Source organism: Vicugna pacos, chromosome 6, assembly GCF_048564905.1.
Source record: "Vicugna pacos chromosome 6, VicPac4, whole genome shotgun sequence".
Lineage (NCBI taxonomy): Eukaryota > Metazoa > Chordata > Mammalia > Artiodactyla > Camelidae > Vicugna > Vicugna pacos.
Window position 1 is genome coordinate 85,556,138 of NC_132992.1, and position 26,213 is coordinate 85,582,350.

Genomic DNA, 26,213 nt, shown 5'->3' on the forward strand with positions numbered 1-26,213 from the left:
CCAACCCTTGTTGTGTTGTGTGTGTGTGTGTGTGTGTGTCTAAATGTCTGTGGCCACATCCCTGATTCAGGATGCTAATCTGCTGGACGACTCTGTAGGAATGACCTTAATTGCCAGGATAAGAACTAAAGACAGAGAGAAATGAGCCCAATCTGCAGGAGGTGGGGAGAGGGGGAGTTTGTTGTTTTTTTTCCCCAAGGTTTTCTTAAAACTAAATTCCCCCTGATGACTTGCTTTCTCAAGAACAGCCTTTCCATCCAAGGCATTCTTTTACTCATTCATTTTTTCATGCCTATTTCCTGAGCACCTACTCTGTGCCCAGCGTGGTGGGCACACAACAGTGAAGGCACCAGAAAGGGCTCCTGTCCTCATGGAGCTTACTGTGCAGGCAGGGAGGGGAGGTGAACAAGCGAACAGCTGAAATAAGTACAAGATGTGATAAGTTCTGAAAGGAACACTAGAGGGACTGACAGAAGGGGGAACTGTGCTGAGAGCGAAAGGCTGAAAAGGAGCCAGTGAGTGGTGTGAGGTGTAGAAGACCCTGCAAAACAGCAGGAACAGCATATGCAAAGGTCCTGAGGTAGGAGGGAGTTTAGAGCAGCTGAAGAACTCAGAAAAGATCATGGAGTCTGAGCCACAGTGAGGAGCAAGAAGGGCAGGAATCATGTCTGAGGCCATGAGGGGCTGTTCTTTGGCTATTTGGTTACCTGGGCCAAGAAATTTTCTTCTGCTTAAGATCACCTGAATTGGGTTTTCTGTCACTTACATCCACAAGAATTCTGGCTCCTACAACATCCATGCCAAAGCATCATACACTATCACCTTCTCCACCAACCTGTGCCTCAATCTTGAAAGCAAACATCACATCCTTCCAGATGTCCACACCACCTCCACTTCTTTCTGTCACCTCCTGCCCCATCAGTCCACAAAGAAAGGTTTCATTTGGGCCTCTAGGCTGGTGGTCCCTCTCCCAGGGAGGCGGCCTACTGCATGCTAGAAGGAGGGGCAGGAAGAGAAAAGCAGATGGTCTCTCGGCTGAGGGAAAGAGAACTTCCAATAACACTACTGGCGGGCTGATTGCATATAATTATGAAGGGAAAATGTTCTTCAAAATTAGCTTCCCAAATGCAAATATAATTTCAAGTGTCCCTTGAAGTGTGATTACAGCGTCAGCGCCATGAACATTTTATCACCAGCACGGATCAGTCACGCCCTTGCAGGCAAAAACACAAGGAAACCAACAAAGACATCACAGCCAGACAGCTCCCCAAGAAGCACTTCCAGCTGCCCAGGGGAAGCACCAGTCCAAGAAACCCAGCGCGGCTCCCCTCCACTTCTGGCTCAGGGCCTTTCCCAAGGAGGCAAGAGGCACATCTTTCTTCTTTCTTTCTCTATCTTTAGGGCCTTTGATGTCAGACTCAAATCCTAAGAGCAGCCAGTTAATAAGGACATCTTCCCTTTCTGTCTGCCTTCTATGGCCAGGCACTACAATACTCTGTGCCTCAGTTTTCCCATCTGTAAATTGGGCACGACAGTGGAGTGTAATTCACAGCATGTTGGAGGACTGAATGATGCCTGGGCGGGCAGGCAGTCATTGTCGCCACAAGCGTCCCCCTCCCATCTGAGCCTTGGGACAGCACTGGCAGAGCTCCAGCAGACGTGAAACCTGAGGCTCAGAAAGGCTACATGAGCCAAACGGCTAGTGGGTGAGTAGCAGGGATGCAAACCCAGCTCAGCCTGAGTCCAAACTCCACACACTCAACACCCTGGGTGGCAGCTGGGCTCGGGGGATGGAGAAGGGGCCGCTCTGAGCTTCTCAGCAGGCCCCTCCTGGCAGAGCTGGCAGGCCAGTGTGCACTCTGACCTCAGCCTGCAGCCTGACCCTGCCCCTGCCCCGGCCTTGGCACATAACCTCCTCTTTGGGACTCTAGGTTTTAAAAGGCCACAGGCTCTGGCTGCACGGCTGACCTCCATTATCCCCCTCTCCCCAACACCAGATGCTTTGTTTATCCTACAGGTGTAGAAACTGAGGCTCAGAGAAGCTCAGCAACTTGCCCCGAACCACAGAGCTGGACAGTGGCAGAAGCAAGGCTGAAACCCAGGTCCCTCCTTCTGAGTAGCTCTGGGCATTTTGTTATTCAACTGGAGGGAGGGGAGCCCAGGCTGCCCCGAGTCTACAGAGGTGTCCCTGTGACCACTCGGCCAGGAGGACAGCCCGCTCCAAGGCACAGTCACACAAGCAAGTCATCACCCACCTGAGGACTGAGCATGGCCCCAGGGATGCTGGGAGCGAGGCTTTTCAGGTGACATTTAACATCCTCAAGGAACATATGCAAGACAGCCTGGACACCCAAGCCTGGAGCTCCAGAAAACTGCCCCATCGTTAGTGAGCACTCCCCAAAGCTTTTAAAGGGGTCATCGATGTCCAAGGACTATTTTGTGGGATAATTCGATGGGAGCCTTTGCCCACCCCTCTCACGTAAGCTCAAACTCAAAATGCACACAGTGGCCTGAGACGCCCTGAAGGCTCTGGCCTTAGGACACCCAGCTTGAGCTGGGCACACAGTGGGCACTGAGAAAAGCTTTCTGAAGGATGGATGGATTTTCTCTCTTCCAGGAGTCCACTCCAGAAGGAGCACCCCAAGGGCCTCCAAGCTAGCACCTGAGCTCCCCACCCCTCACCATGCCCAGCCCAGCCCAGCTGGCACCTGTGGGGTCCTAGAGAAGAAGGGTCCAGGGCTTGTCTGGCTGACGCCAGGGCCAGATCACACATTCATGTGCAGCCATGACCCCTCCCGGTATCTGCACCCTTGGCAATGACTTTGCTGCTCCAACCAAGCCAATAACGTGGCACTAGCATCACAGTCTCAATTTCACAGACGGGAAAAATCAAGGCTCACACACTTAAATTTTTTGCCAAAGGTCACAAGCTAGCAAGTTACAGAGTAGGTACTGGACCAAGTTGTGTCTGCCAACATCCCCTGAAATGTCTTGTATGAGATGCTTGCATGTCAAATGCAAAACGCAAAGGTAAACAAAGATAAAAAGGTTTCTTTCCGGCAAGATCTTCTTAGGGTTTCTAGTATGCTATTGCGTGTTTTCAATCTCCAAGTATGCGTTGCTCCCCAAACTAGAAGTGACCATGGGATTCTTCTTGGGCAGATTATCTTGCAGAAATCATGTTCTGAAGAATGCTTATCCACAGAATCTTTGCTTCAGAGAATCTGTGGCATCCTAGATATTTTGGTGTATGTATATTATTATGTGTAATTTCTTCGGAATAGTATCTACAGCTTTCCTCAGAATCTCAAAGGTTTCCACAGCCTCCAAGAAAGGGTAGGAAGCACTGTTCTGCAGAAACAAGTCACTCATGTGAAAGCCTTCACATTTCCTTCAGGAAATTCATTTATGTGCTAAAAAAAAAAAAAAGAGGTGAAGTTTGTTTTCTTATCCTTTGAATCTGAGTGGGCCTTGGGCCTTGTTTTGGCTGACGGGCTGTGGTGGAGAGAAGAGGCCTCCAGAGGCCTTGGAAAGGCCCACTGTCTAGGACCCCTACCTCCTGGATACTGCACTCCCAGGCAGCCTGCTGGGAGACCAGACATAGGGGCCCACTCATCCCCATCGCCCTGGCCAAGCCCCAGAAGCAGAGACCCTGAGTGACCAGCTGCTGACTGCAGATACCCGAGGGAGCCTGGCCACAGAGCTGTGAGCTGACAAGTGGTTACTGCTTAAAGACACTACGTTGGGGAGGGTTTGTTACTCAAGCATATCGATAAACTCTTACTTACACGTAATGGAATCAGAAAGGGAAGGAAGACAACTATGTTCACAGAGATATCCAATGCAGCATTATCTCCACCAGCAAGAAAATTGGAAACAATCTAAATATGGAATCATAAGATTACAGCTCAATATATCTCAGCACAGATACCCAACAGAACTCTTCTGTAGCAATTAAAAAGGACCACCCTCTATTGCACTTCATTTTCAGGTATCATTTTCAGGCATTGAGCTTATTCTATTATTATTATAATTATTATAATTATATACTATATATTTTATATATACCTGGGATTTTCTTCAAAATAACATGGGGAAATAAATAAACCAAAACAAGCTGTAAGTTAATAATGGTTAATACTTGGTACCGAGGAGGGGGGAGGGATGTTCATTTTATCACTCTTTCTTTTGTACATGTTAGAAATGTTCATATTGAAAGTTCACAAAAGATCACTCTGAAGACTGTGGAAATATGCAACTTGTTTACACTACAATGCTGTGTGCAGAAGGCAAAAATCAAAATGCTACCCATACAATGATTTTAACTCTGTGACTATTAGGTACAAAAAGTAACTAGAGGCGCTTAGGGGAGTAGAGGAATGGTTCGTCTCTTCAAATTCTGCTTTCATGAAGTAAAACTGTCTTTACAGAGGACCAGAAATTTCAAGAAAAAAGATGCCATCCTCTCATTTTCTTTAGCTGGGGCTCAGCAAGAGTGAGGGGCTAGCTGGTGGGGGCACCCCTCCCAGAAGCACGGGGGGCAAGGAAGGGGCGGACTCTGCTGGAAGCCACCGGAGGCAGCTGAGGAAATCCAGACAGATTCGGCCCAGCCAGGGCTGTGGAGAGGACCCTCACCTGCCCTCAACGGACCCCAGCTCCCACCCTAGCCGGCCAGAAGGCAGGCACGAGTGCTGGGTTGGGGGATATGAACCAAGACGGGTCCTTTCCCAGTTTAAGGGGCCACACCAGATACCCCTTCTTTTGACCAGTTTTGAGATCAGAGATCATATTCAGCTCTCTAAATATTTATCTACATGCAGAAAAAACATTTGGGGATGAGGAAAAGTTATAATGAGGTCCCCTGTCATACACCAAGAGACCACCTCCACCAATTCAGCCATCATCTCCTCTGAGCCCCCTAACTGCCCATATGGGTGTTAACGCCCCCATTTTACAGATGAGGAAAGGGAGGCCCCTCACCTGCCCCAGGTCAGTCATGGCCTGGGCGCTGGGGCTGGGTGCAGAAGCCAGCTGGCGGGCTTGGGCCAGCACACCCGCGGGCCTCCTCCCCAGGCAGCACCTACACTAAGGGCCACGTGCACTCGGGACAGGAGGTAGAGACCTGTGCACCCTGAAGCCCCTCCCAGCCTTAGGGGGATGGGAGCTCCTGCTGTACAACCCCTGCCAGGAGGGATGTTACTGATGGGAGGTTTTTGTCCCCCCAAAATTCATGTTGAAGTCCTAACCCCCAGTTTAGTGGTATTTGGAGGTGAGGTTTTTGGGAGGTAATTAGGGTTAGACGAGATCATAAGAGCAGAGACACCCCTCCCCCCCCAGTGGGACTAGTGCCCTTGTAAGATAAAAAGACCAGCGCTCTCTCCCCACTATGTGAGGACACAGGGAGAAGGTGGCCGTCTATGGACCAGTAAGTGGGCCGTCACCAGGAAATGAATTGCTGGCACTTTGATCTTGGACTTCCAGCCTCGAGAACCATGAGAAATAAATGCCTGTTGTTCAAGCCACCCAGTCTGGAGTATTTATTTGTAATGGGAGCCCAAGCAGTCTAAGGGAAAGGGTAAGCCATGAGCCCCGGAGAAAGCCTAGAACCCCTAAGAGACTGACGAGGGGTCTTTTTCGAGCCTGAGGTTGTACCAGAACAGACGAGTAAAGCCACATTCATGAATTATTTCCTAGATAATGACAGTTTGTAGTACAGCTAAAGAATCACCCATAAGCTTTATTAAATGAAAAAAAAAAGTGTAGGGGAGCATGGATAACGGGCCGTCACTGGTGCAGAAACAAACAAGGGGGGCTGCACACATGTGCGTGTGCGTGTCCACGCGGGCTTGTACAGACACAACCCGTGTCTGAGAGAACAGGCAGGAACAGGCCAACGTGGCTGCCTCCGGGGCCTGGGGGAAGTGTAAGGGAGACTCACTTTTCACGGAACGCTCTTTGGTATAGTTGGATTTCTGATCACGTACATTATTCCTTTTTAACAAAGGTTTTCCAGTGGCGTTCACAAGTCAGATGTGAACCTGCCCAAGAGAGACTATGGAACTTCATGCAGACAAGTCACCGACCTTCTAGAGCTCAGTTCCTGTTTTCAAGTGCTGTTTTCATCAGCTGATAAAATGAAATGACCTCGCAGCATCACGTAACAGACCTGATAAGCTGACAGCTCAGGTCCAGACAGCAGCCCCACTAGCTAAACCGGAAGCTGCGGGTCACAAATTCGCTCCCAGGGCCTCTGAGTTGGGGGCCCTCAAACCGGGACTCTGATAAAGGCCACGAAACTCAACAGCAGAATGAGATCTGAGCTCCCTGATCCCCTCCCGCCACCTCATCAAACAGCCCCAAGAGGCCCCAAGAAGCCACGCTGGGGCTGACAAGTCAGGCTAGGCCAGCAGTCCATGATGGCCATAGCAAAGGGGAGGGCCTGGGCAGCGCTCCCTGCTGTGACTGTCCCACCAGCACTACCTCCAGCTAGCTGCCACCAAAGGCCATGCCATGAGTAAGAACCACTGGCCTATGAGAATTCTGGAGCACCCAAGTAGAGGCACCCAGCAGGCAGGGCAAGAGGCTCTGAGCAGGGCGGCCACTGGCTTCTCAGGGGTCCTTGCTTCCCTACTGGTTCCAGAGGGGAACCATGAAGGACCTAAACCCCTAATCAGGCCCAACCACCATGAGCCTTTTCCCACCCTCCAGCCTAGCCCCTTCGCCAGGGGCCCTCAGGACTGGGGCCCTGAGGTGTGCAGGGCCTGAGTATGTGGCCACCAGCCGTTCGCCAGTCACCTCTTCCCCTTCCACGTGGAACTACTCCCACCAGGGCTGCTCAGGTGTGGGAGGGCCAGCACAGGAGAGCCCAGCGTCCTGAACTAACGCTCCCCTCTGCAGGACTGAGCCCTTCAACGCAATAATTCCCTGCTGCAAAATCCTGTAGGCTCTCAGAGGAAAGACACCTAACCCCCACCCCCCAGCCCCAGCACATGAGACAGGGCCAAACACCAATAGGGTGATGGCACGTTTAAATAACACAAGGCTGTTTCACTCCAAACACTCTGTGTCAAAACCCCAGGGTTCCAAACTGCAGGGCAGGGAAGACAGCAGCCTTCACTCTGGACTCCAGGCAGCCTTTGCCCAAGGCCCCAAACCCCATCCCTCAAGGCAGGGGTATATAAACCCTTCCTCCAGGATGCCCCTCTGCGTGACCGCTGGGCCCAGGGCCCTCAGAATCTGCCTGTGTCCAACAGGCATGGGAAAAAAACAGGCTCTGGTTTATTTGGGGAAAAAGAGGAAGCCAGGGGTCCAGCCTCAGGCTCACTTGGAGGGATACTTTCCGCTCCCAGCTTGGGAACAGCACCCCGGCCCCGGGACCCTGTGCAAACTCTCAGGCTGGCAGAAAGCAGCCCTAATCTCACCCCAGCCGGCCCTGGAGCCCAGAACCAGGGAGTACCCCCTCGTCCCCCCGGTTGCCCAACAGCCACGCCCACTGTCTTCAGGGAAGTCCCCAACTTCCTGCGTGGGGTCCACCCTGCCCATACCCAAACCATGTGATAGGGAATGGGGCACTCCCCGGCCCTGGCCCCAGCAACTAGTTCAGGGACAGGCCTGTGATTCAGGCTGACCTACGTTCGAGGAGGACAGAGGCCCTGAAGCCACCTGCCCAGGTCAAAACCCCAGCTCTGCCACCCATTAGCTGTGTGACCCTGGGCTAGTTATTTAACCTCTCTGTGCCTCCATTCCTTTTGTTAGGAAGCAGGGGTACTAAAAGCCCAGACCCTCAAGGGTTGTAATGCAGATCAAATGAGACAACACCCAAGGAACTCAGCGCTCAGAATAAAGGTCAGCTGTGAGACTCACTTGTATCACATGGGCCTGAGAATGAAGCCACATGAGAGACCAGGTTCCAAGGATACCGTAAGAACCCCTGAATCCACCTATACCTGAAGCCAGACCTCCCCATGAAATTAACTTACAAGAGCCCCTTTATGACTGAACCCAGTTGTCACCGAGGTTTCTATTGAAACCAAGACACTACTGCAACTTGTAGGAATCAGTTATACAATCAAATTTCTCCTCAGATCATTAACTTCATCCCAACAACTCTCCTCGTCTGTTGGTTGATGGAGAGAGGCCTGGAGGACATGGCTGCCCCGTGGTATCCTCCAGCGATGAAGACAGATTTGCAGGCACACTGCCCATAGGTCTCACTCCCAAGAGAGTCCCTGTCCCCCACCCCACCTCCAACCTGTCCATGTCCCAGATGGCTACCATGGGGAAGGGGGCACCGACCCACTCCCCCACCCTTCCCAGGGGAGCATCCCAAATCCAAAGAGCTTGTTCCTTTGGCATTTCCAACAAGGTTGGAGGAAAGAAAGGAAAGACCACCAGGATAGGGGCAGGAGGACACCAAACACCTGCACCCATGGACAAAAATAACTCACCTGGATGAGGCTGGGTTAGCCAACAACGGCCCAGAACAGAACAGACCCTGGCTTTGCACTTGACCTGCAGTTCCCTGGAGGTCAAAGGAGGAGCACTTGTGGGCTCTGGGGCTGAGGCCCAGCACATTGGGCTGGCTCACTGTGTGCATGAACCTGCAGGGCCAGGCACTCTGAGCTGCAAATCCCCACCTGCAAAGACCCCTTCTGGCTCAAAGGTTTTGGAAAATTACTCCTCTACAGTGGAGCTCTGCAGCTCACCCGGAGGGAGGCTTACCCTCCACCACCTGCCAACACAGATAGCATGACTACAAGTTAGGGGAACGAAGGGTAGCCCTCCTCTGCTTCCATCAGAGATGGCTTTGGCCCAAACAAGAAAGGAGGAAGTCTGTGTGCTGAGCCCCTCCTGTGCACAGGCACGAGGCTGACTCTTATCAAGGAGGAAATTAAGGCCCAGAGAGGGGCCAAAACACAGCCAGGGTCACCCATCCAGTAAAAGGCTGAGTCAGCGTTCACATTTCACCACTGGCCAAGACACACACTGTCCCCAGGACATCACATGGAATCCAGCACAGGCCCAACCTAAGAGGCTTCTGCAACTCCATTCCTCGGTTCGCCCATCTTCTTCCCAGATATGACAGATGCTCAAACATGAGCTCCTGGTAAACAGCTCCATCAACCTTTAATGGCTGACTCCAAACATCAATAAAGTTATCATTTGCCTACCAAGGGCCAGGTTCTGTGCTACGGACTCAAGCTGCGAAACTGTCCTGCTGCAGGCTGGTATTAAAATGTCCATTTCAGGGATAGAAACTAAAAGCTCAGAGAGGTTAAGTGGCTTGGCCCAAAGTCACACAGCCAGAACTCAGCACCCCTGCCTCCAAGTTCCTGCTTCAGATCTTCAAGCTCTTTCACAAGCATCCCCTCTTCTGAAGCCGACAGTCAGCTCCAATGAGAATACTCCCAAGAGCCTCCCAGGCTCCTGGGGGCCTTCCAAGGTGCTTCTTAAACCCTTTAGCCTCCACAGAAAAAGCACCAAGGTGACCCCCAGAAAGGGACACACGCGGCAATTTAAATAGAATAGTGGGCCATGGGGCCTCATCCATAATAGGCTCACAGCATTTCAGGGAAGGAGTGTGTGAGGCGGGAATGGCAGGACCCTGGGAATCTGAGTGTCGCTGCTGGACAGAGCACTTCACAAACTGGGCGGCCCAAATTCAGCATCCAAACTCGGCACCCACAAGACGGACGGCAATGCTCTGAAAGATGACTCGGTGGTACCCAGCCTGAGTGGGCATCAACTGAGCTGGCACCTAAATTTCCTGACTCCAGGCAAGCAATGCATCCAACCGAAATTGAAAAGGAAAAGGAGGAAAGTTAAACACTAAGGGGCACTGCAGATGGGTTGTTGAAGGCTCACATGAGAGGAAAGCCATCCTCTGGTTCTCGGCCTTCATTCTGACAAAGGAAAAAAACTGATGGTCAAGGGTCTGGGCTTTGGATTCACAGAAAGTGCTGTTCAAATCTCACCCCCAGGAGAGCCCAGCTGTGAAGCCCCGGGAAGGTCACTTATCCTCCCTGAGCCTGTTTCTGCCTGTGTACTGGGAGCCTTAAAGCACAGGGTCAGGCCCGTAGCGGGAGCCCCAGAAACAGGAGCTATGTTATTCCAGGGGCTTGGCTGTTCCTGTAACACTGGAAATTATGCCACCAAGTCTGCAGCCTCATGAAAAGGACCTCGCTGCCCACTCCATGCCGGAGCAGCCACATCAGCTGCCCAAGGAACAAAGCGCATTCCTTACTAGTGGCACTGCCCGATTTACAGACAGAGGCCTCGGTGAGGCCTAGAGGCTCAGGCAGTGAGGGTCTGAGCACCCAAACCTCTAGCGTGGCTGTGCCCAGGTCAAGGGGCCGGGGGCTGGGGGGAGGGGAGATCAGCTTACAGGCTGATCCCACAGGAAACAGAACTCCTTTCCGACAGGACCCTGGAGCCCCTGCCCAAACGTGCCCACGAGGAGGCTGGAAAAGATCTCTGACGGAACGGCCAGGATTCCTTTTCTCTTCAAGGATCCCATAATGAATGTTAGGACTTTAAGAATAAAGTCTTAAAGAAAATAAGTGTCTGCAAGACCAGGTTCAATCAAGCGGCCCCACCTCCCGGCTCTACAACTTGGGGCTCACTCTGCGTCTCCTTTCTGGGCTTTCGTAACACGGACGAGGGTGCAAGGTGGAAACTCCATCCAGAGAGAAACCAGCAGTCCCACAGCACTGAGCATTCCCCAGAAAGACGTGCACAAGCCCAGGATCCTGGGAGGACCTGGAGGTGGGTGCACTGCGCCGCTTTACAGGGGCTCAGGGAGGCAGAGCAACCTGCCCAGTCATCTACAGCCAATCGAGCCAGCCTGATGGTGCCTGGAGACTCACAAATGCCCCTACACATGCCAACATGTTCCCCTTCTTTCCTCTCCAAGGGTTCCCCCAACCTCCCTGGAAGACGAGAAGAGAACCCCACACAACCTGCACCCCCTGCTGCTGCCCTCCCCTCCAGGGGACCCAGCCCAGTGCACTGCAAGGAGGAACCTTCAGCAGCCTCAGGCTGCCCCTGGGGTGCTCACCACTGCATGGATCCCCAGAACCAAGAGTGCCTGGCATTCAGCAGGCACTCAGTAAATACAGACCATGTGATTGCACGAAGGAATGAACAGGGTGCTCGGTAAAAAAGAAAATGGCTGGGCCCACCCCAGACTCACTCCACCGGGAAGGGGAGGCCTAGGAACCCGCACTAAAACGAGCGCCCCACGGAGGGGCCCCAAGGTTTCCACACCCCGGCCCCGTTGAATGGATATAGGTGTGAGGCAGAAATGAAAGCAAAACTCACACAGGGGCATCTACTCTGCACCCACTTACCATCCTCAGAGCCTCCCAGGAAGCAGTGAGCTGAGAGGCGGGGGGCACGTCCAGGTCACTGATGCTGGAGACCCTCCACACCAGAAAAGGATAGGGGAGGGGGCAGGAGACTCCCACCAGAGACATGTCAAAGGCCCCAGACCCTGGCCTGGTCAGTTAAGAGGGCGCTGGGAGGTGGCCTGCGGGGAGGCAGAGTCCTGTCACATGCTGAGCAGGCCTAGAGGCAGGTGTACTGTGCCCACTTTACAGGTGGAGGAGCAGAGGCTCAGAGATGCGGAATGGCTTGCCCAGTCATCTACAGCCAATTGGACAAGACTTGTGCTCCGAGTTTACTGCCATCTCACCACCCACCACCTCTCTGGGCCCAACAACTGCACACAGAGGATGCTCTGAAAAGAATGCCTTGGAGGGGCAGGTATAGCTCAGTGGTAAAGCGTATGCTTAACCTGCACAAGGTCCTGGGTTCAATCCCCAGTGCCTTCATTAACTAAAAAACAAAAACAGAAAAGAACACCTTGATTTTCTTCTATAACTGGGTATCAGGCCAATGGTCCCTGGACGCTACACTCAAGATGGAGACGAAGACCACCTGGCAGGGTGGAAACAGCATGGGTTCAGCAGTCAGTGAGCCCCAGGGGTGAATCCCAGCTCTGCCACTCACAGCTGTGTGAACAGGCAAGTCACCCCCCCTCTCCCTGAGCCCTGGTGTTCTCATCCAGCAAGTGAAGACAAGCCACCCATTTCGGAGGGTTGATTTCCAATCTGCAATAGTGTCCAGGCCATGGGAGGTTCTCCCTATGCTCTGAAATCTGGCTCAAGCCATTGATCTAGGAGGGAGCTGAGGTAAACTGCAACACAGGCCTTCTGAAGAACGGAGGGTCGTCCGGACAAGCCCCTAGTCCTGGTTTCACGGCTCAGGCTCCAAGACCTGAGCAGGCAGACGGCTGATGAGGAGCCAGTGGGTCTGCAGAGTAAATGGCAGGCAGGCACCATGTGCTGTTGCTGCCACCGCTGCCCCCGGTCCAGGCCTGGTAATCAGCATGCTCCTGCCCAGGCTCAGGATCCACCGCTAAGAAACTCCAATGCAAACCAGCAGCCAGAGGCAAGACATTTTCAAAGGGGGAGACAGGACTGCCCAAAAGGTAGCAACTAGCAGGCAGGCAACCTGGTGCCCCTGCCCACTCCCACCGTGATGAGGCCCAACTGAGGCAGTGACGGCGGGAACCACACTGGAGTTTCCCAGGCGTGCCCCGGGAACGTGAGTTCCACACAGGGGCTCCAGGACCAACCAGCCTGGGAACCTTTACATCTCAGACACCAGAGAAGCCCCCCAGCAAAGAGACTGCTCTAGCCTGTTTTACCTCAGTGCCAAATGTGCCTGATGGTTTTGGGGAGAGGCTTAGTAACACTCTTTGGGAAATGACAGTGTCAGTTTCTCAGAAAAATCATCAGGGCACTTGTTAAGAGGAGGGTTCAGGCCCCTTTTCTGGAGAATTTTACAGAGGAGGGAGAGCAATCAAGGATGTATTTTTCACTGGTGCCCCAGGTGCTTCTTTGGTTGAACAAATTCAGCCAACAATGACCTGGAGGAAGGTAAATGACCAAAGCATCCTCCCCTGCCCCCCCCAACTCTGGGAACTTGAGGCCTAACTTGAGCTTTGTGAATGGTCAGCTGCCCTAGGGCCTACCAGGACCATAGGGTCCCCCACCCATCCCCTACCCCAGTCCCCCAAGTCCCAGAACTGCTCACTCCTGAACACAAAGGGTAGGCTGAACCAGGCCAGAGGGGAGCACCTGTCCCCTTGTCAGGGCCCCAGAGCACATTTGCAGCCTCAGGTAGAAGGTCCCAGGGCCACCCACCTGGTTCTTTTTCACACTGTCAGAGAGCAAGGCTACCAAAGGACACCCTGCTGCCTCCTCTGACAACCAGACCACCACCTATCTGAGGTGGAAACCAGACTGCTCTTCCCTAGATGACTGCCCTCCAACCTCGGGGAACCCAGGGCCATGGCAGAGGCAGAGGCAGGTCAGGGTGTGTGGCCTCCAGGCACCAGACCCCACTTGCCCTGTAGCTCTTTAGCTTCTAGAGGAAGGGGAACTCACCTCTCATTAAATGTCACCTCTTCAGAGAGGCATTCTCTGACCACATGGTGCTGAAGTGGCTGCAGCCACCCCTGCCAAGACTCTCCCTGTCTGCAGGCTTCCTGGCTCTAGTTTCACCTTGCAGCATTTTAAACTCATCTGGGTGCTGAATTCCCTTCACATCCTTACTAGGTATCCACAAGCCACCCAACCCTGCCCTGGCGTCCCTTGGGAGCCGACAATCTCCCCAAAGCAAGGCCACACACCCAGGCCAAGGGCAGGCAGAGGGGGAAAGGCTGGGGCGGCCGGATTCATGCACAAAGACGGAAGGTGTCTAAGGCCGTGACTTTGGCAGGGAAGGAGTAGGTGCACAGCTCCTGAACAACAGTTTCCTTTCCAAATGAATCTTACTTTTTAAAAAGGAGGTACCAGAACATTCCCTCAGAAAGCTAGCTTACCAGCTGAACTCAAAGCACGAATAGGAACAGAAACCCTACTTATGATCAACTGCTCGAGAGCCGCACTCATGCAGCACTTCGCTAAGCACTGACTGAATGTCCCAAGCCTGCGAAACCATGTGGCCGAAATCACCAGCGGAGGCAGGACAGCCCAGGGTTTAGGAATGAAGGAAGGCCTCAGCCCGACACGCAGGTGGGCCTAGCTCTGCCCCATCCCTGCCCAATGCCCAGTCAACTCCCAACAACATGAACTCAATCTCACTGACATAAGAGAAATGCAAGCCCAACGTGCCGATTCTCACCCCCCGTGTTGGCCAAGATCAAAAATGCCCGTCTACATGCGGCAGTGGGGTGGGTATGGGTGGCCCTCCCATTCGCTGTCATCGGTAAGCAGTGCCCTGTCCTTGTGAGTCGTTTCAGATCTGCCATGAAAAAGTAAAATGCCTGTGCCTTTTGACCCGGGACTAACTCACCTAGCAATGAGCTCTCAGGCGATGGGGCAGAGCACTCACTGCCCCACCATCTACACCGGCAGAAGCCAATCACAGGGCAAGAAACACAGTCCATCGCTTTTAAGACCTGGGCCCCACAGCTGTTGAAGAAACCTAACAACTAATACAGAACTGTCTCCAAATGAAGCAGGGATGCGCAATTTCCCTACGATACGGTGTTCATGAAAGGAGCCGAGGGCAGAACGGTATCTATGGAAGACACCAGCACACGCGTGTGCCCTGTGTTTTGCACAAAACATCTCAAGAGAGAGACTGCCAACAGCACGTGTCCCCGAGTAACCAGAACTTGAGAATAAGGAGGAAATGGACTGACTTTTCATTGTGTACTTTGAGTCCTTTTCATTGTGTACTTTGAGTCCTCTGGGTTTTACTTTAACATATGCATGTATTTAATATTCTAAAAGACAGAGAAAACAATAAATGTTAGCTAATAATAGTATCATGATTGCTCATGGAGACTCTTGGCATTTTCTGGAAACCCAGCATAAACTCTTCTTGAATCTCCAAACTCAAAAAAAAAAAAGAAAGAAAGAAAAGAAAGTATCACCTTGCATTAACATATCTTCTCGGGCTCCCCATCCGTAAAGCAGGTGAAGACAGCAGCCCTGCCTCCCTGGGGGCTGTAAGATCCCCCATAGGCCGGGTGTTAAGGGAGATGCTGGGAGAGTGCCAGGCAGGGGAGACCCCTCCTCAGCCGTGCCTACCAGCTGCACACATCCCACACCCAGGCATCCGTGAGCAGAAGCCCACTCAACCACTCCCCAAGGACAGCAACCAAAAAGTAACAGCAGTAACCACCATTTAGAGAGTTCCAGGCATGTGTTCTGTGCACTGACGTCTTTAATGTGCATAAACCCTGAGCTAATACTGTCATTATCCTCGCTTTACAGATGAGGACAAGGAGGCATGTGCCCAGGGCCACACGGGTAGCCTGCTGTGGAGCCAGGCCTGGGACCCAGGCATGCTCATCAACGCACAGTAGTGCCCAGATGGACGTCTTCTCTGGAGGGAAGCCCAGTTTACTCCCTCGGAGGCTGGTGGAAAGCGTCTGTTTGCAAGGCTGGCTGTGGAGAGCCTCCATGCACAGCTGCAAGGGAACCCTAACTCAGTGTTTCCCCCCCACACACCCCCACAATGGCGCCAGACCCAGACATCAAAACAAACTGAAAAATACCCACCCACAGACCAGCATCCCCTCACCCTGGGAAAGATCCTCCTTCCTCCCCATCTAGAATCTCCCAAAAGAATCCCAGCACAGAATTATGCTAAACCATCCCAGCAAAAATGGACTCTCCAGATTCCTCCTTTAAAGAAAGGTATGTAGGCCCTAAGGGGCCCGGAGGGGAAGAGGCGGCCTGGGGGCATCCTACAGGCCAGGTTACTGTTAACACCAAATTCTCAGCTCTCTGAGGGCCCTGGCTCCTCCCTGCTGGACACCAACCCACCCCTGAACAGGCCCAGGCTCCAGAAGGCATTCGGTCAACAGGAGCCTTAGTGGACTGGAGGCCTAGTTCCTTCTGGAGGAACCGCACAGAGGGTCCCTGGTGGGAAAGTCTGCAATGATAACATGGCCTGAGTTTGCCCTGTAAGCCCATCTTCTGCAGGCTTAGGTGGGCCCACTGGCTGACTTCTATTCCTGCAGCCTCCAAGAGCCCCAGTCTAACCTAAGCAAAGGACTTATTAATAAACAAGACAGCCGCATCCTCAGGTGTAGAGGCCTCAGGCTGGGCTCAGGGAAGCCCCCAACTCTGAGAGCAAGTCCCTCAAACTCCCTGAGCCTCAGTTTCCCCGTCCTGCCATCCCTGGGCTGCTGGGAGGATGATGTAAGATGAGGTACCCAGTAAGCCAGCATTAAAAAACCAGCTAACATGACAGTAAAGGCAAACAGGGTTCACCCACGTGTTACACCCAAATGCTCCTGGACGTCGTGCGCCTTCTCACCACCTCCTGCCACACAGGTTCAGCCGCAGGAAAGAGAGTTGGGAGGCAAGGACGTGGAGGATGGACACAGAAAACATGGACAAAGGGAACCAGGGTCAGCCAGCATTTCCACAGGGGGCACTGTGCAGAACTAAAAAATAAAAAATTAAAAAATCACCCAACATTTCCAACTAACAGAGGAGAGTGACAGGAACAGACAGTACCAGGAAAACACAAGCTGAGTCAAGGCCTATGTGTTGTTGAGCCAGAGGGCCTGTCCCATCAAGGGGCTTTGGGGTTTGAAGGCCTGGCCCTCAAGCCTGCTAAGGTACCCCAGCAGGACCTGCTCCGACGGCTCACTGGTGCCCACGGCACACGATGCTCCTTGGAGAACAGACATCACACTTGCGGAGGGCAAGTTAATTGTCTCACAGGCAAAATGGCAGCAGCTGGACCCCAGTGAGGATGACAAGGGGGTCCACCTAACTATCGAAAGTGTCCTGGGAGAAAGGGCTTGCTTTCCAGGTGGGTCTCAAGGTGCCCAGGTTGGACTCATTTCAGAAGCTGAACACAAGCAACACAAGTATGGAGGCTGCCCCCCCATGCCTGTTTCTGCATCTGTAAAATGAAGAGGCTAGATCATCTCGATCTCCCACATCCCTTCCTGCTCTAAGACTTTTACAAGGCCTGACTGACATTCAACTAAACAGCTCATCCCGGTCCATTCAGGTCATCCTCTCTGCCGCTGACACTGCCCCAAACATTCAGAGCAGAGCCTCGAGCCATTTTCAACATCTCTGGACTTTTTCATTATGGAAATCACAGACAATTCATCATCCATCCAAATGGGAGCAGTGGCACCCCCAGATTGTGAAAATCAAAAACACGACAATGTCCATCTGCATCCCCTCTCACCCACTGGAATCGCATCAGCACTCACACCAAACACAAGAGCAGAAGGGTCTGGCCGCCCTCTCAAGGATGGGAGTTATTTTGCACCCAGTACAGAAATGCCGCCACCAGGGGGCGCTGCCCTGGAAACAATGAAGGAGACAAGAAAAAAATTCTTGGTGTTTTCCTTCTTAAGCTTAAGTGACAAAATATCTAAAGCTCCCCTACTGAAAACAAAAAATGGGCTTCCTGAGGTTCTAGAGTGACCCAGATGTTTTTATTCTTTTCTTTGAAGCCAGTATTTTGGCCAGAAGGCAACTAGACTTTGAATCAACAACCCCTTCAGAGTCATTGACACGACGCTGTGCTGGATTTCCCCCAGAATGGCTGACGTCATAACTTGCCCTGAACCCCTCTATTTAAAGGTAGGAGGGTCCACAGAGAGGGAAAGACAATCTGCGAGTCCAGCCTGAGGACTCAGCCACGAGTCTCGGCTAGAACTGCTTTGCAAGAGCCTCCTAATTATCAAGCAAAACATACCAACCAGATGACAAGCCTCATGCTTTAGCTGCAGACACAAGATGACACAAATACAGACGGACCTCAGGAAAAAGGGTGCAAGGTATCAGTGGGGATTTCCCAAGTCCTAGATGGCTGCAGGGGTACCTTGGGCACCTAACACCAGCACCAGATTTCAAGAACATGTCAAAGGGGCTTCTCCACATTTCTTCAGCATCTAGGGCACATTCTCCCCAAGTGTGTGTATCTGTGGTACAACATTCACATGCCCTTTTCTAACGTTCTAAATGTCCTCAGTCCCACTTTCAAAGCTCTGGCTGTAAGTTCCTCCTGGTTTCCTTGTGAATTCCCTTGCCACTTGGCATGCCCTACTGACCATGAAAAGCTTGCTTTCTTCCGGGGAAGCCAGCCTGAGAGAAGGCAGCCAACTCCATCCCCAAACCAAGGAAGGGATGCAGAACCAGGAGCTGTTTTACACAAGGTGCGCCCGCCCCTCTGGCTGTAGGGAGAAGAATGCCTGTGGGGCTGAAATAAGCCAAAGGAGCAGCAAGCCCTGGGGACAGGCATGAGGGCCACAGAGGTGCTGCCAGGCCGGCTGGTGCACGCCAGCTCAGACTGGCCACTTGCTCCCTGCATGGAGATAAGGAAACCCAATTGTTCAATTCTTCATTATGTTTGGTGACCCAAAAGGGACAAACACGCAAGTGGGGCCCATTTTCGAAAATTAAATCTACCAAGTGGAGACACTGTATAACAAAAGGTTTTCCATCTAGAGTTTGCAAAAGGCTTGGGGAGCCTGATTCTCTCAGGCTTTCATTGAGAACAGGATTTAACTAACAGCTTCTCAGAAGCAAAGCCACTGTGGTGGAGCAAGGAGAGGCATACCTGACCCAAGACCAGATGCATCTGTAATGGACTAAGAATGTGATCTTATTAAAACACTGAGAGCCTCCACCACTGAGGACCAGCACGGTGGGGGGGCGGGGAGCAGAGGGAGGAAGGCCGTGCTACACCACAAGCAGTTACCCAGCACCTCCTCTGCACCAGCCACTCCCTAGCTGTGTGACCCCGGACAAGGTACCCCACCTCTCTGCGGATGGATCCCCTTCTCAGACACGTGGCCCGGAATCACCAACCCAGCCAATTCTCAAGGCTGGTGCGAGGCTCTAATGAGACAGCAAATCACATATATGCCAAGTATTGCTACTCGCTTCAAAGAGGCTTAACCCAGTGGCATGCAATGATAGCTTCTTGCAAAGAGAGCTGCACAGGCGGGGCCACACAGTAGGTGGTCCGCAAATGTACAAACATTGGTGCTCTTCTCCACGAAGGGAAGGGGACCAAGGAAGACAAACACTCCAAAAGTAACCACCAGCCACAGGCGGACAGCTTGGATCCCTCGATTTCCCAGGTCCCTCTGTCACCTTTAGCAGCGTTCCCACTGCGCCCTGGGCAGCCAGGGGTCTCCCCACCTGGGGTTCCAGTGCACCTGAGAGCCCTGGTCCGTGCCACACCGCACATACTGGCAACTGCTTCCCTCTAACACAGCCGGGGGCCACCACAGCCACCTGGCTACTCGGACTCAGTGTCCCTGAACACCGCTCCTTCCCGTTTTGCTCCAACCTCCCCCAAACGGCCGCTAAGGCAAAATCGGGCTCAAGCCGGGGGGTCCCCGGGCGCCGGAACCACGTCCCTCCTTACCTGCACAGCTCGGCGAAGGCCTGGAAATTCAGCTTCTTGATTTTCTTCTCGCTCAGCCAGTAGCCAACTCTCTTCCCTTTCAGAAAGGTCTGCATCTTCCTCTTCGGGCTGGGAGCTCGGGTCCGGAGGAAATCGCCCACAGGCCGAGTCTGGCGGCACGGCGCGCGCCGTGAGCGTGCGGGCACCTCCTCCCGGCGGCGGGGACGCGGAACGGGGCTCCGGGCGCGCAGTCCTGGCGGGAGGGGCGGGCCGGGGCGGGGCGGCCGCCCGGGCGGAGGGAGCGGCGCTCAGCGCGGCATTCCACTGGCTGCAGCCGCGCCGGGGCCGCCCGCGCCGCCGCCGCCCACGCCCCCGCCCCCGCCGCCCGCGGGGCTCCAGGCGCGCAAGTTCGCGAGCGCCGGGCCGGGCCCGCGAGGAGAAGAGGGAGGCCCTACCCTGCCGGCGCCGCCCGGCCCGCCGCCCTCCCGGAGCTCTGGATCGAGCCACACGCCCTCCAGCGGCGACCACGGAGGATCAGCCCCCGCGCTCCGGCTGCGCGCCGCCCCCAAGTCCCTCCTCCCCTCTCGCTCGCGGTCCCCGCACTGATCCCCGGGCAGCGCGTTCGGCCGATCTGAGCCGGGCGCGTGCCCTTCCCCGCGATCTCGGACCCCACCGGGGAGCACGCGGCCGCCCGCGCCCCCCGCCCCGCCCCGCCGTCCTCACCCGCCGCCGCCGCCGCCACTTCCTCCTAGTCCCTGTCTTCGCCCTCGCGCGCAGCCCCCGCCCTCGCCGAGCCCGGCCCCGCCACCGCCACCGCGCTGACCCCGGCCGGCCGGCCCGCTGGACCCCGCCGGGGCGGAGGAAGCGCGGCCGCGCCGGCCGCCAGGGGGCAGTGCTGCCCTCCGCGTCTTAAAGGCGCCGCGCCTTCCCCCGCCTCGTTCTTCGGTGCCTGTTTGTGTTGAGGCTCAGACTGTTTAGCTTGGGGACCGAGGGCGCAGGACTGGATTTAGGGGGGCCCTTGCCAATTGCTTTTACTTTTTAAAGGAGCTAGAGGAGTTGTGTAGGCATTTTCTGCCTGTCCGTTGGGAGTGATCGAGCCACTGAGTTTCATTCATCAAAAGCGTTTCTGCACCCCTAGCAGTATTCAGCCCCAACTGCAGCAGATGGGGGAGTGGGGGGTAGCGACAGGTACAGACACTTAATGAGATCAACTGTCTTCTCTGGAGGAAACAGACCCAGGACCGGGATGTGGCCCCCTGGTTGGCGGGGTGACTCTCAGGGGCCTCCTCAGGCTTAGGAAGTTGACCACCAATCACACTCTGGGTCCCCAAAAATGGAGAGGGAAGGGGAGATTCTAGAAGCAGCAAGGATCAGGATGGGACACTCCCAGAATACACTTTTCCTTCCAGGGTGCAGGGCGGCCGCAGTCCCACCACCCTTGATTCACGAACCCCGCCCTGCCTGGCCAAGCCCTGTGGGGCAGTAGGGAAGCATCCTGCCTTCAAAGAGCTCCGAGTTTGGGAGAAGAGGGCATCTCTCCCCAGGCCCAGGCAGGAAAAATGAATGAGGAGTGGGAGAGGGTCTCAGATTTTCAGGTAAGACATTTAAGCTGACCTTGCAACATAAGGAGGATTTTGACGGGCCTGAGAAGGGGGAATAGCTTGAATAGAAGCAGGGAAAAATCAAAGATCCAAGTCGTTAGGGATGACAGACTTTCCTGGACCAAACTTCTAGCTCATCCTTTAAGGCCCAGCCCTAGGGGCCTGCATCTTCCCCTAATTCCAATTTCCCCCATCCTTCTTCTGAGCCTTGGGTCCTCCATCTTACCTTGGGAGGTAAGCCCTCCCTCATGAGAGCACTTCAAACTGCAAAAGAGCAGTGGCTATGAGGTCTAAAATTTTCGGTGTTATAGGGGGTTGTGGTGCCCAGTGGGGACAGAAGAAGAGATGAGATGTCTCTCACTGTTATGGAAGAACAGTCTTTGCTTCCGGAAAAACCTGGCTCGGGGGTCCTAGTTCAGTTCCTCCCAGCTTGGACAAGTCACTTAAGTTCTGCCTCTGAGCTCCAGGTGGAGAAAGTAATGCTTGCCTTAAAGGATTGTGGAGAGGACGAGGACAGGATATTAGACTGAGTCCTCAGCAGGCCATCAGAAATGGGGCTTGTTACTGTCTCATCCAAGGGTTCTTCTTTTTAATTGAAGTATAATTGACTTACAATATTACATTAGCTTCAGGTGTATAACATAATGATTCAGTGCATTATGAAATGATCACCGCGATAAGTCTGGTTACCATCTGTCACCATACAAAGTTATTACAGTATTATTGACTATAGTTCCCATGCTGTTCATTATAACCCTGTTACTTATTTATTTTATACCTAGAAGTTTGTCCCTCTTAATCTCCCTCACCTATTTTGCCCATTCCCCCTTCCCCCCCACCGCCTCTGGTAACCAGAAGTTTGTTCTCTGTATCTCTGAATCTGTATTTTATTATGTTTGTTCATTTGTTTTCTTTTTTAGATTCAACATATAAGTAAAATCATATGGTGTTTGCCTTTCTTTGTCTGACTTACTTCATTTAGCATAATAACCTCTAGGTCCATCCGTGTGGTCACAAATGGTAAGATTCATTACGGCTGGAATGATAGTCCTGTATGTGTGTTACCACATTTTTATCTGTTCATCTGTAGAAAGATTCTTAGGTTGCTTCCATACAAGGATTCTTAATTTGAGGCAGCCCAGTTAAGTTCCCTCCCCACCAGGGCTTCAGGAACCCCTGCATCTGCCAGAAATTATATGCATAATGATCACAGCTTTCAACAAACTCAGAGTCTCCTGATCTCCCAAACTGAGTCACTAGGGTGAGGGTAGAGCTCAGTGGTTAGCACATGCTTAGTGTGCACAATGTCCTGTGTTCAATCCCCAGTACCTTCCCTAAAAACAAAGAAATAAATGAACCTATTTACCTCCCCCCTCAAAATAAATAAATAAATAAAAATTGGGGGGAAAAAAAGTCACTGATTACTCCAACTTCCTGTCTTACCAATGGAGAAATGGACCCAGAGAGGGAAAGGGATTTGCCCAAGGTCACAGAGCAAGTAAGTAGGGAAGCTAGGACCAGCATCCCAGGGTTAAGAGGCCTCCCCATGGCCCACCCTCCTTCTGGAGGGGGGAGGGATGTGAGAGGAGAGGAGCAGGTCCTGAGGGCTGGGACCCCTGCCCAGGGCCAGTCAGGATCCTCTCAAACACTGGTAGTGCCAGGGACCCACCCACACTTCTCTGGAACCCTGGGCAGTCCTGGCTTCACGCCCTCTCTCCCTTGAGAATGAGAAATTGTACGTTTTTAACTTCTATTTTAAGATCTTGGTCATCCCCAGGGCTAGAACCATTCTTCAGAGCTGCCCTACCTTGAGCTAGGGAGTAGGCCTTTCTGCCTGCCACCCCCACCCCCTTCAATCAATCAGGCTTTGAATATGGGCTGACCCAAGAGAGGGGCCCAAGGCTGACCTTGGGCCAAATGCGTCTCAGATTCCTCCCCCTTTCAGCACCACAATTCCATCAACCCTTCCCCACTTGTTTGTTCCCTCTAGTTCAGCTAGTCTGTCTCTACCCTTCAGCCAGAACAATCTTCAGAACGCAAATCAGATGTGACCAGGCCAATCAGGCTGCACCGTTACCCTCCCCTCACCCCACGTGGCTGAAATGGCTTCCTCCTGCGCTCGGGACAAGTCCAAACTCCCTGCCAAGGACAAGGCCCCCCACCCACACCCCTGTCACATTCCCCTCACCCGGTCCCTGCCGTCCTGGCCTCTCACGGTCCCTGCTGTCCCTAGAGCCCTTAGACATGCAGTCCTTTTTTCTGGAATATTCTTCCCTCTCTTTGCTCATAACTCATCCACCAGCTCTCAGCCTAGGTGTTCCCTCCTGGCGTCTCTGCACCTCCAATGACAATGGCACTCCCACTTGCCCTTTTGGGTGGAATACTGGACAAATGGTTGTCCCACCACTAGACTGTAAGCCCCTTGAGGGCAGGGACTGCGCTTCTCTCTGCTCCCATGCAGATAATGCTGACCGATGTCACAGTCTGGGTGCTGTCTGGATCCTAGAGGAAGTCAGACTGCCTCTCACAGTACCCTCCAGGCAGAAGTGCTCAATGGAAGTGACTGAATAGGGGGAGGGTATAGCTTAGTGACAGATGCATGCCTAGCATGCTCAAGGCCCTGGGTTCAGTCCCTAGTTCGTACCTCCATTGAAAAAACCATTAAACCTAACTACCTCCTCCCCTAAATAAAAAAAAAAATTTTAAGTGACTGAACAAATGAATGTCAGGTAAGTCCCCCAAGGTGGTCCCTCACCTCTCTGAGGTGGGAGAGACAAAGTTGGGAAACTCCAGAACAGGAGCTGGAGACATTTCCTCTGGGAGACAGATGGACCACTGAGGGATTAAATGGGCTAGTGTGTGTCCCTGGCCTGGGGCCATCTGGGAGAAGGTTCCAGAGCTGGGAGAGGAACTGCTGTAGAGAGGGCCTTGGGGAGGAAGGGCACTGCCAAGAAGCAGAAGTTGGCCACCGGGGAAGCCCTCCTAATCCCAATCATCGTGGAGGAAAAGGAGGCTTTGGGAGGTGAGACAATGTAGTGACTGAGAATTCAGACCTAGGCTTCAGCTGATGGACTTGAATTCTAGCTGTGTGACCTTGTACAAGCTTCTTAACCTCTCTGAGCCTTGCTTGCCTCATCTGACAACCATAAGGTGGTGTCCATTGGTAGGAGACTGGTTAAATAAACCCATTTGGCAACAGTCTGGCACAGAAGTTAAATGTGCTAGTTTCAGACAGCCAGACTGGCATGACCATTTATTATCTGTGTGACTGTGGGCAAATAAATAAATCTGTCTAAACTTCAGTTTTATAATCTATTAAATGGGAGTAATTATCAAACCTAGCTCATAAGGTCGTTGAGAAGTTTAGCTGAGCCAAAATTCATATAGAACCATAGCAGACATGCCTTGTGAGTGTTAGCCACCACTGTGCTGTTATTCCACCATCCATACAGTGGCCCCGACAGCCAGTCAAACAAGCAAAGAGGATAATATCTGTTCGTTCATTCATTCAGTAAATATTTACTAAGCATTGACTATGTGTCAGGCACTATTGTAGGCACTGGCGATACTGCAGCAATGAAAACAGTGCAAAATCAGGAGGTAGATGCCCCGCCCCCGCCTGTCTTGTGGCTCTTATATTCCCATGGGGTGGACAAAGGATACACAAAATAAGTAAATAATTGGCCAAGTATATTAGTAATGATACATGCTACAAGAATAATAATAAAGCATACAAGAGAGATGGGAAATGGTGAGTGGCCACCTTAATCAAGGAGTCAGGGTAAATCCCACTGGGAGATGACACTTAGCAAAAATGTAACAACGCTGAGCAAGGCAAGTCATGCAGACATCTGCAGTAAGAGCTCTCAGATGGAAGCACAGCAGATGCTCCTAGATAGCCTCGGTGTTGACAAGAGACAGGAGGTTAGACGGACTGGAACAGAATGAGCAAAGGAGGAGGAATAGGAGGTGAGTCCGCGATGAGATCACGCCAGGCTCATGGGCCACTGCAAGGACATTGCCTTTGACTCCCAGCGAGACAGGATTTCTTGGAGGAATACAGGACCATGTCTTGTTTAACCAGGACCACTCTGCTACTCTGTGGAGGAGAGACTGGGTAGGGGAGCAAGGATGGAGGAGAGAGACCAGTTAGGATTCTGTTGCAATAATCTAGGTTAAAAATGATGGTAACCCAGACCCAGGTAGCAGTGAAGGTGGTGAGAGTCAGATTCTGGATATCGTTTGAAGAAAGAGTCAATGGGATTTGCTGGTGAGTGGGATATGGGGTTTGAGAGCAAGAGAGACGTCATGGTGTCTTGAGGTTTGGGGCCTGAGCAACTGGGAAAATAGAGTTGTCAACAATTAAAATGGGAAGACAGCGGGAGGTGAAGGAATAGGTGCTTAAGTCAGGAGTTCTGTTTTGGACAGTTTCGGCTTGAGACACTTGCTGAACATCTGCTGGAGATGTCATGTAGGCAATTTGATAAAAGAATCTAGAGTTCAAGGGCATGGCTCAGGCTAGAGATATAAAATCAGTTGTTGTCAGTACAGAGGGGGTATAAAGCAGGGATGAGATCACCGAGGGTGTGAGTTTAGGCAGAGAAAAGTTCAAGGATGGGGCCAGGGGCGTGACAATGTTCAGAGGTCAGGGAGGAGTGGATGAGCCAGCAGAAGAGCTGAAGAGATGGGAGAAACCCAGGAGAGGACTACCCTGGAAGCCACGCGGGATGTGTGCCTCGGGGAAGGAGTGGTCAGCTGGTGGAGCGAGGGGAAGACTGACAGGTGGCCTTGGATCTGACAACGGGGAGACCATCAGTAGCCTTCATAAGAGCAAATATGGAAGAGTCTCTCGGATATGTTAAGTCAAAATGGCCAGGTGTAACGCAGTGTGGATGATAGGCTGCCACTGAGTAAAAGACGTAGGGGACCACATATCCATATATATGCTTGTGTAGACAGAGACTGTCTCGTTTTGAAAACATACGCAAGAAACCATTAATAGTGACTGCCTTTCAGGAGAGGGACTGGGAAAAGGAGATCCCTGCAGTGACAGGAGTCATATTTCATTGCATATTTGTCAGGTGATTAAAATGTTTTTCATCAAATATGTTTTACTTTTTCAATTGAAAATAGTTCTAAAAAGGAAAAACACATGGCTATTACGGAATGAGAAAAATATATAAAGTGCTGGCAAGTAAAAGA

At 52.6% G+C, this 26,213-nt stretch overlaps 1 protein-coding gene across 1 annotated transcript in view; it reads right to left on the bottom strand.

Moving 5' to 3' along the window:
• Positions 1-20,271, bottom strand: part of ITPK1 (inositol-tetrakisphosphate 1-kinase) — a 151,239-nt gene extending 130,968 nt beyond the window's left edge. Inside the window, exons 1-2 of the mRNA XM_072963625.1 lie at positions 20,134-20,271; positions 19,432-19,663 (exon numbers count right to left, since the gene is read on the bottom strand). Of these exons, the coding sequence (XP_072819726.1) occupies positions 19,432-19,526 (95 nt within the window). The 5' untranslated portion in view covers positions 19,527-19,663; positions 20,134-20,271. The remainder of the gene's footprint in view (positions 1-19,431; positions 19,664-20,133) is intronic.
• Between the last annotated feature and the right edge of the window lie 5,942 nt (positions 20,272-26,213).